Source organism: Sinocyclocheilus grahami, unplaced genomic scaffold (genome assembly GCF_001515645.1).
Source record: "Sinocyclocheilus grahami isolate Dianchi unplaced genomic scaffold, SAMN03320097.WGS_v1.1 scaffold413.1, whole genome shotgun sequence".
NCBI classification, from domain to species: domain Eukaryota; kingdom Metazoa; phylum Chordata; class Actinopteri; order Cypriniformes; family Cyprinidae; genus Sinocyclocheilus; species Sinocyclocheilus grahami.
Genome location: NW_015505592.1, coordinates 1,348,938 through 1,361,991, shown reverse-complemented (window position 1 = coordinate 1,361,991; position 13,054 = coordinate 1,348,938). Strand labels below are relative to the sequence as shown.

Below are 13,054 nucleotides of genomic sequence, written 5' to 3'. Positions count from 1 at the left end.
GCCATCCTCGAGCAGTTCAGACATGCCATTGCAGAGACCAACGGCAGCAAAGATGCTCTCTCCAACTTCTCAGGTTACTGGACGTTAACGTGGATGTACACAAAAGAGTTGTGTGTGTCATTGTCACTGTATTATTATCTGTCATGCAGTGAACTGGATGACAATTTCCACAAATTAGTGGGAACAAATATATCCTTTGTATAGCTGCTTGCTGTTTTCTAATTAGCAAGTAGTTTTTTTTTAACCTACACGTTATTAAAGAGTGCAGCAGTGCCGGTTTACTTTTTCACTTGCCTTGGTTCCGGAAGAATTTTTCCTATTCATTTTTTCTCATAGGGATTAAAAAAAAGTTCTAAGCCTTGAACCAAAGCAACCCAACTATGAGGTGAATTATAACATTCAAAGCTTTGAATAAAAAAATATTTGAAAATCAGACAAAAAGGCAAAGCCACACATACACCCCAAGCCAAACATTAATTTAGAGCAAATATTGATGCTTAAGTTTCCAAGGAACAGCTGTCCTAGACTTGATAATGCAGTTGTGCCTGATGTGTTGTTTGATTTGAATTTTTGGAAAATGTATTTAAACTGCTCTCACCTGCTTCTAAGTACTGAGGATCAATAAGTGTTTTAAAGAATTTTGTTATTGTATTTTTTTTTTGTTTATGTATATTGTAACAATGCTGAAGTACCCTGGTTTCTTACAGATGAGACACAGAAGTTGTTGAAGGAGTTGGCTCACAGGAAGCCCCTCCAGGTGCCAAATATCTACCACCATCTGCCTCACTTGCTAAACAATGAAGGCAGCCTGCACCCTGCTGTACAGGTGGGCCAGGGACGTACCGGAGGTGAGCCAAACAACTTACTATTCATCAGCATTTTAAGCTATCACAGTAGATCATTATCAAACATCTGATAAACTGACTGAAATATCACTCTTTTCAATCCAGAACTGAAGTTCAAATGTCCTTTGATTATGACCGAACAATCATTGATTGATGAGAGGTGCTACTTTTCACTGTGCTTTGTCCAAGTTCACTAGACAATTGCAAATCACTGTTATGGCCTTGTTAAGACTCAGATCTGTCATGTGAGGTTTGTTTTTCACCCTCCATTCCTCACATTTTCACCCAAACAGCGGGGTGTTGCTGTCTGCCTCATCCTTGCTTGTCATATTGTGTTACACGCCTGTTATCCACGGGCTGTTACAGGCCCGGTCAGTGTGTCGGAGATGAAGCTGCAGCCAGCGGCCCTGAGTGGAGGCCCAGAGACCTTTTGTCCCTCCTTCACACACCCATAACAGGCTTATCAGATTGTCATTAGAGGAATCAAGCACTCCTAGGTTCAGCGAGGGTTATGGAGAGGATAGTTATGGGACATGAACGTATGGGAACATAAGGGTGGAAGCTGCAGGGATAGGAACCACTTACCAACATTGTTTTAGGGGCTGGTGCAGTTGTGAAATCTTTTAACTATAATAATGCACTTTTTGTTTTAAAATCAAAGCAGCAACCTAGAGTACTAGAGTTCTTTATCATATCATATCATTATTGTTTATCCTAAAAGTTAGGAAAATATTTGTAAAATCGGACAAAGTTAAGGGTATGTGAAATAGCAGTTTATTTATTTAGCTACCATATTGGCCGATATGAGGCATTTAACTGCTCACACACTCATTTCTACCGGTTTTTACATTTTGAACATCATTGAACATAATATATTAATTTTCTCCTTCCTTTGAGTTGTTGAGCCTATTTGTTTTCTTTCTTAACTTTGCACTATTATGTGGTTAGTTGCATAGTTTTTTTTTCTTCTCCTGCTTCCTGCAACCCTACCATTAATTATAAATTGAGTTTTCAAAACATAAGTAAGTAAATTGGAACTGGACAGGAATCTGGCAATTTTGTAAATGGACAACAGTTGTGATTTTCCAGCTCAACAAATGAACAAACACTGGGCAAAATATATAAATATGTACATTAATTTACTCTTCCCCTTCATTTGGATTTATATTCGATCTCTGCATGAATATGTGGTTAGTTGCATTTTGCATTTTCATTTTCTTCCCCTTCCACAGCTGGTGCAAATGTACAATGATGTGCAACACATTTTTGGGTCACGCCCCACCAATTAAAAACTACTGCATTACAATACCGCAGAATACCTCAAAGAAACTGTCTGAAGGAAGTGAGATTGAGTAAGAAGGTAATAAACGGAAATCTTGAAGTATTTCTGCAGTATTTAATGTATCCATAAGCTGACTAGAGCTAAACACAGTGGTTGTGATTGTAGGGATGTAAACAAATATTTAAGATCGGTAGACAAAAACTTAAAAGTTTAAGAATCTCTTGATTATTAATGTGCATATTGTAAAGTCAGTGTCCCCTTCAATGTCTTGGTGGTTGCAGCCCTGCTTGATTGGCTGGGCTTTTTTTCCTAGCGTAGTGACCAATCCACTGATCTGGCTAATCGACACCCTAAGCCTGGAGCTGTCGTGCTCTTTTGTGGTGAGTTCTGTTTTGTTCTTGTTTTTGTGATGCATTGTACCGCACTATACTGTATCAGGCAGTATGTGGGTTAACGACAGAGTTAAGTCAACGGCTAGCTGGCATTATTACAGACGACATCCAATGCTGTGACAGACTGCGGTGAATGACAACAATGACTTTAGAGAATGTCAAAAAAACTTTTTTGTGTGACTGACCCTTGTCACACAAGGAGGTTGTTTTTCTGAGCATATGGGAAAAACTGAGAGAACTCGTTTTTGGAAAGCTGAAGCCCACCCATGCTCTACGCCCGCCTCCTTCAAACCCACAGACAGACCTCTCCTGCTGGCTACAGTAATCTCATCCTCCTGTTTCCAGACGGTCTGTGGGCAAGACTGCGGCCGGCTCTGGCTTGTGCCCGTGCCTGCGGTCCCTCTCTTCTCATTGAGATCATGGCTTAGAGGGCTATTTTTAGAGCATTAAATGGGGACATCATCTTCTGCCTAGACCCTAGAGACTGTGCACCATATCTCACGCTCAACACCACCCCCTGATCGATATAGACTCGGGTTTGCAAACAGTTGCTTGTTAAGAGTCCATGGAGAACTAAAATATTCATGGCAACTGTATGAATGTTAATTAATGGTCTAATAAGCATTATACAAGCCAATGACAAAAAATTAAGAAAAGGAAAAAGGTTTTGAAAAATATTAAACCATTCAAGTTTAAATTTAACGGGCGAGTGCTGCTTAGAGGGCTATTTTTAGAGCATTAAATGGGGACATCATCTTCTGCCTAGACCCTAGAGACTGTGCACCATATCTCACGCTCAACACCACCCCCTGATCGATATAGACTCGGGTTTGCAAACAGTTGCTTGTTAAGAGTCCATGGAGAACTAAAATATTCATGGCAACTGTATGAATGTTAATTAATGGTCTAATAAGCATTATACAAGCCAATGACAAAAAATGAAGAAAAGGGAAAAAGGTTTTGAAAAATATTTATACCATTCAAGTTTAAATTTAACGGGCGAGTGCTGTCTGGAGGTTTGGCTAGGACCGGTTCCAGAATTAAATCAACATATTTTATGTTCCGTCCATTGCCAATCACTGATATTTCGAGAGGGAATCCCGCATAAATATGCGGATGTAATGTAACTTTGCAGGGTGTAGTCTGTGTCCAAAAAACGAAAGTTTCATACAACTTCTGAATGGATTATACCCTAGAAAGTGTGCCAATTGCGCTCACTTTATCACTAAAAAGCATCACTCATCGTTCATCGCGATCTTACAAAGTTCCGTTATAATCAATGAAGCTCTCTAAACTGCACAATAATGTCTTATTTACATTGCGTCTGCACTTAGTCATGAGATGATTCACGAGCGTGCAAAACTGCATTTAAAAACTGCGGCGCTTTCAGCAGTGAGTGAATTCTGACAGAACGTTTCTGATTGGCCATTGCATTCAAGAAATCAACAGATATCTGTGATTGGTTACATTGCTCAACACTGCAAACGTTGAGGGTATTTAGCGCTTGGCTAAGCGCTCTAATTGCAGCAGGGCCGACATCAGGGATTCCATGACCAACAATATTCAGACCCTTTGCTGTGACACTCATATATTTAACTCAGGTGCTGTCCATTTCTTCTGATCATCCTTGAGATGGTTCTACACCTTCATTTGAGTCTAGCTGTGTTTGATTATACTGATTGGACTTGATTAGGAAAGCCACACACCTGTCTATATAAGACCTTACAGCTCACAGTGCATGTCAGAGCAAATGAGAATCATGAGGTCAAAGGAACTGCCTGAAGAGCTCAGAGACAGAATTGTGGCAAGGCACAGATCTGGCCAAGGTTACAAAAAAATTTCTGCTGCACTTAAGGTTCCCAAGAGCACAGTGGCCTCCATTCCTTAAATGGAAGACGTTTGGGATGACCAGAACCCTTCCTAGAGCTGGCCGTCTGGCCAAACTGAGCTATCGGGGGAGAAGAGCCTTGGTGAGAGAGGTAAAGAAGAACCCAAAGATCACTGTGGCTGAGCTCCAGAGATGCAGTTGGGAGATGGGAGAAAGTTGTAGAAAGTCAGCCATCACTGCAGCCCTCCACCAGTTGGGGCTTTATGGCAGAGTGGCCCGACGGAAGCCTCTCCTCAGTGCAAGACACATGAAAGCCTGCATGGAGTTTGCTAAAAAACACCTGAAGGACTCCAAGATGGTGAGACCAAGATATAACTTTTTGGCCTTAATTCTAAGCGGTATGTGTGGAGAGAACCAGGCACTGCTCATCACCTGTCCAATACAGTCCCAACAGTGAAGCATGGTGGTGGCAGCATCATGCTGTGGGGGTGTTTTTCAGCTGCAGGGACAGGACGACTGGTTGGAATTGAGGGAAAGATGAATGCGGCCAAGTACAGGGATATCCTGGACGAAAACTTTCTCCAGAGTGCTCAGGACCTCAGACTGGGCCGAAGGTTTACCTTCCAACAAGACAATGACCCTACGCACACAGCTAAAATAACGAAGGAGTGGCTTCACAACAACTCTGTGACTGTTCTTGAATGGCCCAGCCAGAGCCCTGACTTAAACCCAATTGAGCATCTCTGGAGAGACCTAAAAATGGCTGTCCACCAACGTTTACCATCCAACCTGACAGAACTGGAGAGGATCTGCAAGGAGGAATGGCAGAGGATCCCCAAATCCAGGTGTGAAAAACTTGTTGCATCTTTCCCAAAAAGACTCATGGCTGTATTAGATCAAAAGGGTGCTTCTACTAAATACTGAGCAAAGGGTCTGAATACTTGGGACCATCTGATATTTCAGTTTTTCTTTTTTAATAAATCTGCAAAAATGTCAACAACTCTGTGTTTTTCTGTCAATATGGGGTGCTGTGTGTACATTAATGAGGAAAAAAAATTAACTTAAATGATTTTAGCAAATATAACAAAGAGTGAAAAATGTAAGGGGGTCTGAATACTTTCCGTACCCACTGTATATATGTATATATATGTATATGTGTGTTTATGTATGTATGTGTTTGTTTATAAATATGAATTATTAATTTAGAAATATCATAAGTTTTGGCAAGTTGCACCAGTTTCTGGAGAGTCGCACCACATGGCATTTTACAAACAACCTTTTCAAATTTAAAAAATTTAAAATTCAAATTTTAAGAGACTTCTTGTCATTGACACAGTTTTTTCTGAGACATGGCAGTTGTGTGTGTGAGTTACCTTTGTCTGCGCTTCTCACTCTACAAACAATGAAGCTGTTTAGTTTCTTCGATTTTACCTTGTTGTTTTACGTTTTCTAGTATCTATGCTATTTTATTAATAAAAGTTGCGGGGCAGCTCCGACAATAAGTTTCTGTGTGTTCAATAATCTTCAATCTCCGACCTCTCTCCCTCTCACTGTGTTTATGTGCAAGTGATATGTGTGTGTGTGTGTGTGTGTGTGTGCACATCAATACCTGTGCATTAAACGGTTTTAATGCATACCTGCCAGCTAATCAGAATCGAGTATTCAGACAGACCATGGAATAATAAGCATTATTCAAGCCAATGACAAAAAAAAGAAGAAAAGGAAAAAGGTTTTGAAAAATATTTATACCATTCAAGTTTACATTTCATGACTGAATAACATTTTACAAACAACCTTTTCTCATTACAAAAAGATCACATTTTAAGAGCCTTCTTGACAGACACATTTTTCTGCATGTTTTTGCATGCTTAATACACCACGTTACTTTTTTTTGGTCACGCCACATTACTTTATTTTGGCAGACAAATTTTTCTCAAATATGCATTGAAGAAATATTAATGTTTTTAAAAGAAATAATAATGAAGGAATATGCCAAATTCCTTAAGGTTTTTATTTCAAGAGTTTAATTCTTGTAGTTATTTTTTTCCCTTCATTATGATATCAGGAAAATTGTACCACCCTGGTATTTTTCTTTTTGCCCCTAAATATATATCGAAATCAGTTAATGAGCATCATGCAATTTAATATGTAATGTTGTAAATTTTTTTTAAATGAAAGTTATTATCAGTTGTTAATGATTAAATCTAGCTTTTGCTTTAGAGTCTCAATGGGGGGTCCCTAAACCTGCAAAGGCTGAAAACCCTTGATATACACAATTAAAAAGAGATCTCTGAGAAGTTTGAAAGGATTGGTTGATAGACATTCACACTAATAAAATGAAACAATATAGGGTTTCAGTGAAAGCCCCTACTGTCTCAAACACGCTGTTTTTCTCCTCGGTAAGGCACTGTAACATCCCTAGAGACCGTCTGTGTATAAATCTGCCGTAGTTTAGTCTCAAGGCACGTTGAGTGGCTGTCTCAAAGAGAAGCATACAGACTTCACATACTGCTGCAGAGGAGTAAAGAAAGAGCATTCTGGGAGAATGATGCAGCTCAGCGGCTCTTTATGTAATCGAGCGCCTGAAGGCCAAATGCTACTTTTGTGAAAGAGAAGAGGTGGCGTAGGAGAGGATGACTTGTGTTGAATGCACATTAACTTAAACCTGTTATTTTTTGTAATGTGCCACTTTCATTTTTCTTTCTCTCAGGTGCTTTACCTCTCTGTCTGATAAATTCCTCTCTTTAATGTGCGCTCTCTATCTCTCCCTCTGTCTATCTTTGATCCTCAACCTACTTTACTCCTTGCCCACGTGGTGTTACCTCTCAAAACACTTTCTGGCTTGCAGTGGGAGGCAGTGCAAAACGAGGACATATTTTACTATCTTATTTGTTGTTGATGAAGTGTGATAGAGCGTCTGTCACTCATCAGCACACACACACACACACACACACACACACACACACAGACAGACAGACAGAGCAGCTCAACCTCAGCACTTGTAGGAAAAGTGCTCCTGTCCGTTGCTGAGATTTTGTCTGCATGCTTGTTATTTTTGATTAAGCGTGCAAATCACCAATATGATTTTTAATTGGATGGATTTTCATATTCAAAGATTCAGGTTTGCTATTTAAAATTTTTTGTAGTTTTTCTAGAAAAGTTTGAGAAATTTCGAAACGCATGAAGGCTCTTATTATCAGTGTGTCCTACTGCCTAAAAATAATAGCCCCACACATGACGTGATATTGCGAGATATTATCGTGGCCACAAATTAAGAATTTGTTCCTTCACTTTAGTTAAATCGTAGTCAGGAAATCGTGTTGTGCTAATTTATTCCCTCAGTTTAGTTAAAATGTGGCCATGGTTAACCTACATTAAAATAAGCGAACAAATTAATACAACATTGCCATGATTTAATTAATACAAGGGAACAAATTAATCAAATATGGCTGTGACTTGCTAAGCAGTGGGAACAAATTCTTCTTTTGTGGAGACGACATTTATTTATTTATTTTTTTTGTACTAGTCATGTGAAAAGACAATGCAATATCCCTCACATGCTGTTAACACTTGTTGTTGGTCCCTTGTTGAGTATCTTGTTTACTCATGTTCTGACTGAACCAGGAGTCAGAATCTCTGTTCTTCTTGACGAGAAGCTGAATTTCATTGCTTTTATGATGCTCGGAGATGCAGTACACTAGATCAGAGTAATGTGTTTGCCCTGGGCACATCCATGTGTGTCTTTCATGTCTGGACTTCACTCTTGTGCTACTGTGGAAGCCCCTTCTCTTTCTTATTTCAGATTTGAGATATCTAGCCAGAATAATACAGCCACAGAACCTCAATTAACATCTGTGTCATATATTCGTCTTGTCTGGCAGTCTCTAAACAAACCTATTTCTAAACCTAAACCTAAACCTGTCATCTACCTGGTGATGACTGTATGATGTGCCGATAAATTCAGTTTATGAGGCTCGAATTGAGGTTTTGTTCTCTATTCTACGCAGTTTCCATGGTGATGGGCATCCCCACGGTGAAGCGGAAAGTAAAGTCATACCTGTCAGAGACGCTTCATTCACTCATCGATAAACTCTCGGCGGAGGAGAAGCTTGACTGCGTCATCATAGTGTTCGTGGGAGAGGTGAGCATTTTTCTCATTGGTTTGAGAAAGTGTGTTTGTGTGTGAGGATTGTGGCTGGCTCTGACTTCAAGTTTGCAAAGTTTTTTTCATAAGCAACTTGTTATGATGGAAATTACTGTGCCATGCTCACACTCAAACACTGACTAAACAAGTGTCTCTCAACGAGGTTCTAATGGTGCCACTGACAACCGGGAAAAAGTGTTTTAAGGGCATTTTGTTTACTTTTTGTCCAGGCCTTTCTCCCTTGGGCATCCCTTGCAGGGGAATTATTTAAATTCGGGATATTGTGTATGTGTATGTTCCCGCAAGAAAACTCAAGGAAGATCCAAAACAGCACTTACTGGTGTGGACTTTGTGCTTTGTGAATTTGCTGACCTTTTCATGCTCAAACAGCAGCATTACGCACTAAATGATGTTGAAAGTGTACAAAGCATAATTGGACCTCTTTAAACAGTTGTAGCTCACACAGTGGCAATGTACCATGTTTGCTTTATGTTCAGTGTAAGATCTGAGTTGTGAGACCACCCGTTGAGGGGTGTGGGCGGTTCACGCTGAGAGCAGGGGTCTCTATGCCTTTATGCTGCTGTCTGAACGGTAGAGCAAGAGGAACAGACACGCAGACATACCCGTCAGGATTTGTCTCCCGCTTCATCTGTTGCCACAATTTTGTATGTCTGAACACAGAGTGGGAGGGAAAAATTGAGCTTGAATTTAGTAAATCTAAGTAGAAAACGCTGGGTGATATTATGTTAAATATCTCTCTTTATTTATAGCTTTTTAATGGTAATTTGCATTTGTTTTGAAATTGATTAAATGGGTGATTTTGACCAAACAGACATTGTTGGCAGCAGTATTTACCCACATTTTTAACCGAACCATTTAAAAATATACACTGCTGTTTGTGGTCAGTAAGATTTTTTTGATGGAAATTAATACTTCTGTTCATTACGAATGCAATATATTATTTGAAAGTGACAGTAAAGACATTTAAAATGTTACAGAATAGGGTTGTGACGGGGAGGAAATTTTCCCACCAGTTAATCGACATGTGACAACACCGGTAATGCCGGTATCACAGTGGGCGTTCCCTCTTTTCCTGCTTTCCTTCGCTTTTAAATAGCTTGTAAAATCTGTGTGCGCATTTTACTTTCACTTTCGAAATAGCGGCAGTTCGGCTTCAATTGCTTGAATGCAAAACACCGTTATCACCGTCAGCACCGTCTATCGCGGCAAGCCTATTACAGAAGATTTCTGTTTCAAGTATTTAAGTATTTCTGTTCACCATTAATAGTAATCAGAAATGTTTCTTGAGCATCAAATCAGTATATTAGAATGATTTCAGAAGGATCATGTGACACTGAGGACTGGAGTAATGATGCTGAAAATTGAGCTTTGCCATCACATTTTAAAATATATTCAAATAGAAAGCAGTTATTTAAAATTGTAATAATAGTTTGCTGTATACTGTATATAATTATACATAATTACACCATTTACAGTATTTCTCATCAAATAAATGCTGCCTTAATGAGCTTCTTTCATAAACATTAAAAAATCTTGCTTATCCCAGACTTTTAAACAGTAATCTATATTTGTAACAAATTTGAACAGATTTGTTTTTTTACGTTCATATATTATAAACTTTGCCTTGGTGGTTTCCATCAAAATGACAATTACTAATGTTTGCTATTGGGAAAAAAATAAAAAATAAATAAACTTGATTTTATAATATACAAAGAGGCTGTTTTTAAATCTTTCATAAGTTAAAATCTTTCTCCATTAAGAGAAACTACTTCAATATTTTCACTACCGGTCAAAAGTTTGGGATCAGAATGATTTTTTATGTTTTTTACAGGAGTTTCTTATGCTCATCAAGGCTGCATTTATTTGATCAAAAATACAGGAAAAAAAATTTATATTTTGAAATATTATTATGATGTAAAATAACATTTTTCTATTTTAATATACATTAAAATCTAATTTATTCCTGTGATGCGCAGCTGAATTTTCAGCATCATTACTCCAGTCTTCAGTGTCACATGATCCTTCAGAAATCATTCTAATATGCTGATTTATTATCAGTGCTGGAAACTTTTGTGCTGCTTCATATTTTTTTGGAACCTATGATACTTTTTTTCAGGATTCTTTGATGAATAAAAAGTTAAAAAGAAGAGCATTTATTTAAAATATAATTTTTTTCTAACAATATACACTACAGTTCAAAAGTTTGGGATTTTTATTCATACACTACAGTTCAAAAGTTTGGGGTCAGTAAATTTTTATTCTTTCTTTTTTTGAAAGAAATTTAAACTTTTATTCAGCAAGGATGTGTTAAATTTATAAGAAGTGATAGCAAAGATTTATATTGTTAGAAGAGATTTATATTTTAAATAAATGCTGTTTTTTTTACTTTTTATTCATCAAAAAATCCTGAAAAAAGTATCGCAGTTTCCAAAGAAATATTTGGCAGCACAACTGTTGCCGACATTGATAATTCTAATAATAAATCGGCATATTAGAATGATTTCTTAAGGATCAAGTGATTTTTTTTTATACTGGGGAAATGGCTGATGGAAATTCAGCTTTGCATCACAGAAATAAATTATATTTTAAAGGATATTAAAATAGAAACCATTATTTTATATCGTAATAACATTTAGCAAGATTACTGTTTTTTTTTTTCTGTATTTTTGATAAAATAAATGCAGCCTTGATGAGCATAAGAGACTTCTTTAAAGACATTACAAGTCTTACTGATCCCAAACTTTTGACCGGTAGTGTATAATAGGAATGTTGTTACTGTTGCAGTGGGCTGTTCTAGAACTGTTTAGTTTAAGTGACTAATCAAAAAAGAGTCTGTATTTTAATAAACAGGAAAAAGAAAAGTTAGGTGCAGCCTAACACCTAACAGTACACAGTGTTTCTATACGTTAACCGTCTTGGCATAATAAATGTAGTTATTTTGCTCCAGTTTATGTGCAGTGCTTGTTTGTACCTGGCTCCGTGTCTGTGGGCTGTGGTTGGGTCTGGCTGATGTTTTTTGTGTGATCAGTCATCAGGTATTCTTGTGGCTTTCTGGAACGATGGTAGTGATTAGTTTGGAGTGCATTAGTAAAGAGGGAACACCCAGTGGCAGTGCATCTAAAGACCCTTTAATGAGGATCTTGTGTTACCCGAGCACATGTGTGTGACAGAGAGAGGATATCCCTTCCCACATCGCTCACTGCAGTTTTACAGTACTTTCACCCACAGATGGTGTAGGGTGAAGAAAGAGTGTGAGTGAGAAAAGACAATTCGTCCACCTTACCGAGATAACAAACAGCCCAGAGCAGAGTCACTCCAATTCCCATATTTTTCCAGGCTGTCAGGCACTGCTGGTGTATTTACTTAGTTGTTACTGCACTTGTGTTTCTGCCGAGAGGTATGACATGGGTATTACAAGGAGAAGGTGACTTTTCAGGACAAATAACCCATGTCCCCACTTTTCAAAACGCTTATAAATCGCACAGAATTGAGTGTATTGAAAATCTGAAATAGCATAAAGTTTCCTGTAATGGGTAGGTTTAGGGGTAGGGTTGGTAAAGGGCAATAGAATATACGGTCTGTACAGTATAAAACCATTACGCCTATGGGATGTCCCCACTTTTCACAAATGTAAACCTGAGTGTGTGTGTGTGTGTGTGTGTGTGTGTGCACGCTAACCAGTGCTTTCTTTGCTTCCTCACAGACGGACATAGATTACGTAAACAGTGTGGTTGCAGCCCTTGAAAAAGAGTAAGTAATGGTTTCTTTTGTCACAAGTTGAACTTCCCCAAAGGTTTTGTTTTGCCTGTCAATGATCTCAATTGTACATTTAGCCTAATGGTTCAGATGCCTTGCTAACCATTGCTCTTGACTGTCATTGTCCATAAGGTTCTACACAGAGCTGAATTCTGGGTTACTGGAGGTCATATCTCCCCCTGCCAGCTACTACCCAGACTTCAGCAACTTGAAAGAGACCTTTGGTGACTCAAAGGAGCGGGTGAAGTAAGTATTCAGGAAACATTATGCTCTACAGTAGCCACATACTTCTACAATACACTAATAGACTGTGGGAAAGTACATACTTCTGGCTATATAATAAAACAGTTGCCTTGTTGTTTACAGTAAAAGTTAGCATCTGGACAAATGTATTGCCTAAAAATGACCTAATTTATTACCTAAAAATTACTACATACACTACTGTTCAAACGTTTGGGGTCGTTGAGATTTTTAAAAATAGTTTTTTTTAAAGAAGGCTTCAAGGCTGCAGTTGTTTGATCAAAAATACAGTAAAAGCTGTGTTATTGTTAAATATTATTACACTTTACAAAAACCTGTTCTCTATTTTGATATATGGTCAAAAGTAATTTATTCCTGTGATGCAAAGCTGAATTTTCAGCAGTCATTACTCCAGCCTTCAGTGTCACATGATCCCTCAGAAATCATACTAATATGCTGATTTGCTGCTCAAGAAACATTACCTATGATTTATCAATGTTAAAAACAGTTGTGCTGCTTCATATTTTTGTGGAAACCATTATATAT

At 38.1% G+C, this 13,054-nt stretch overlaps 1 protein-coding gene across 1 annotated transcript in view; it reads left to right on the top strand.

Annotated features, from left to right (window-relative positions):
• Positions 1-13,054, top strand: part of mgat4a (alpha-1,3-mannosyl-glycoprotein 4-beta-N-acetylglucosaminyltransferase A) — a 60,010-nt gene that overhangs the window by 28,358 nt on the left and 18,598 nt on the right. The window contains exons 3-7 of the mRNA XM_016232572.1: positions 1-73; positions 708-848; positions 8,355-8,488; positions 12,216-12,262; positions 12,401-12,514. The exon at positions 1-73 is cut by the window's left edge and continues 104 nt beyond it. Coding sequence (XP_016088058.1) covers positions 1-73; positions 708-848; positions 8,355-8,488; positions 12,216-12,262; positions 12,401-12,514 — 509 coding nt within the window. The remainder of the gene's footprint in view (positions 74-707; positions 849-8,354; positions 8,489-12,215; positions 12,263-12,400; positions 12,515-13,054) is intronic.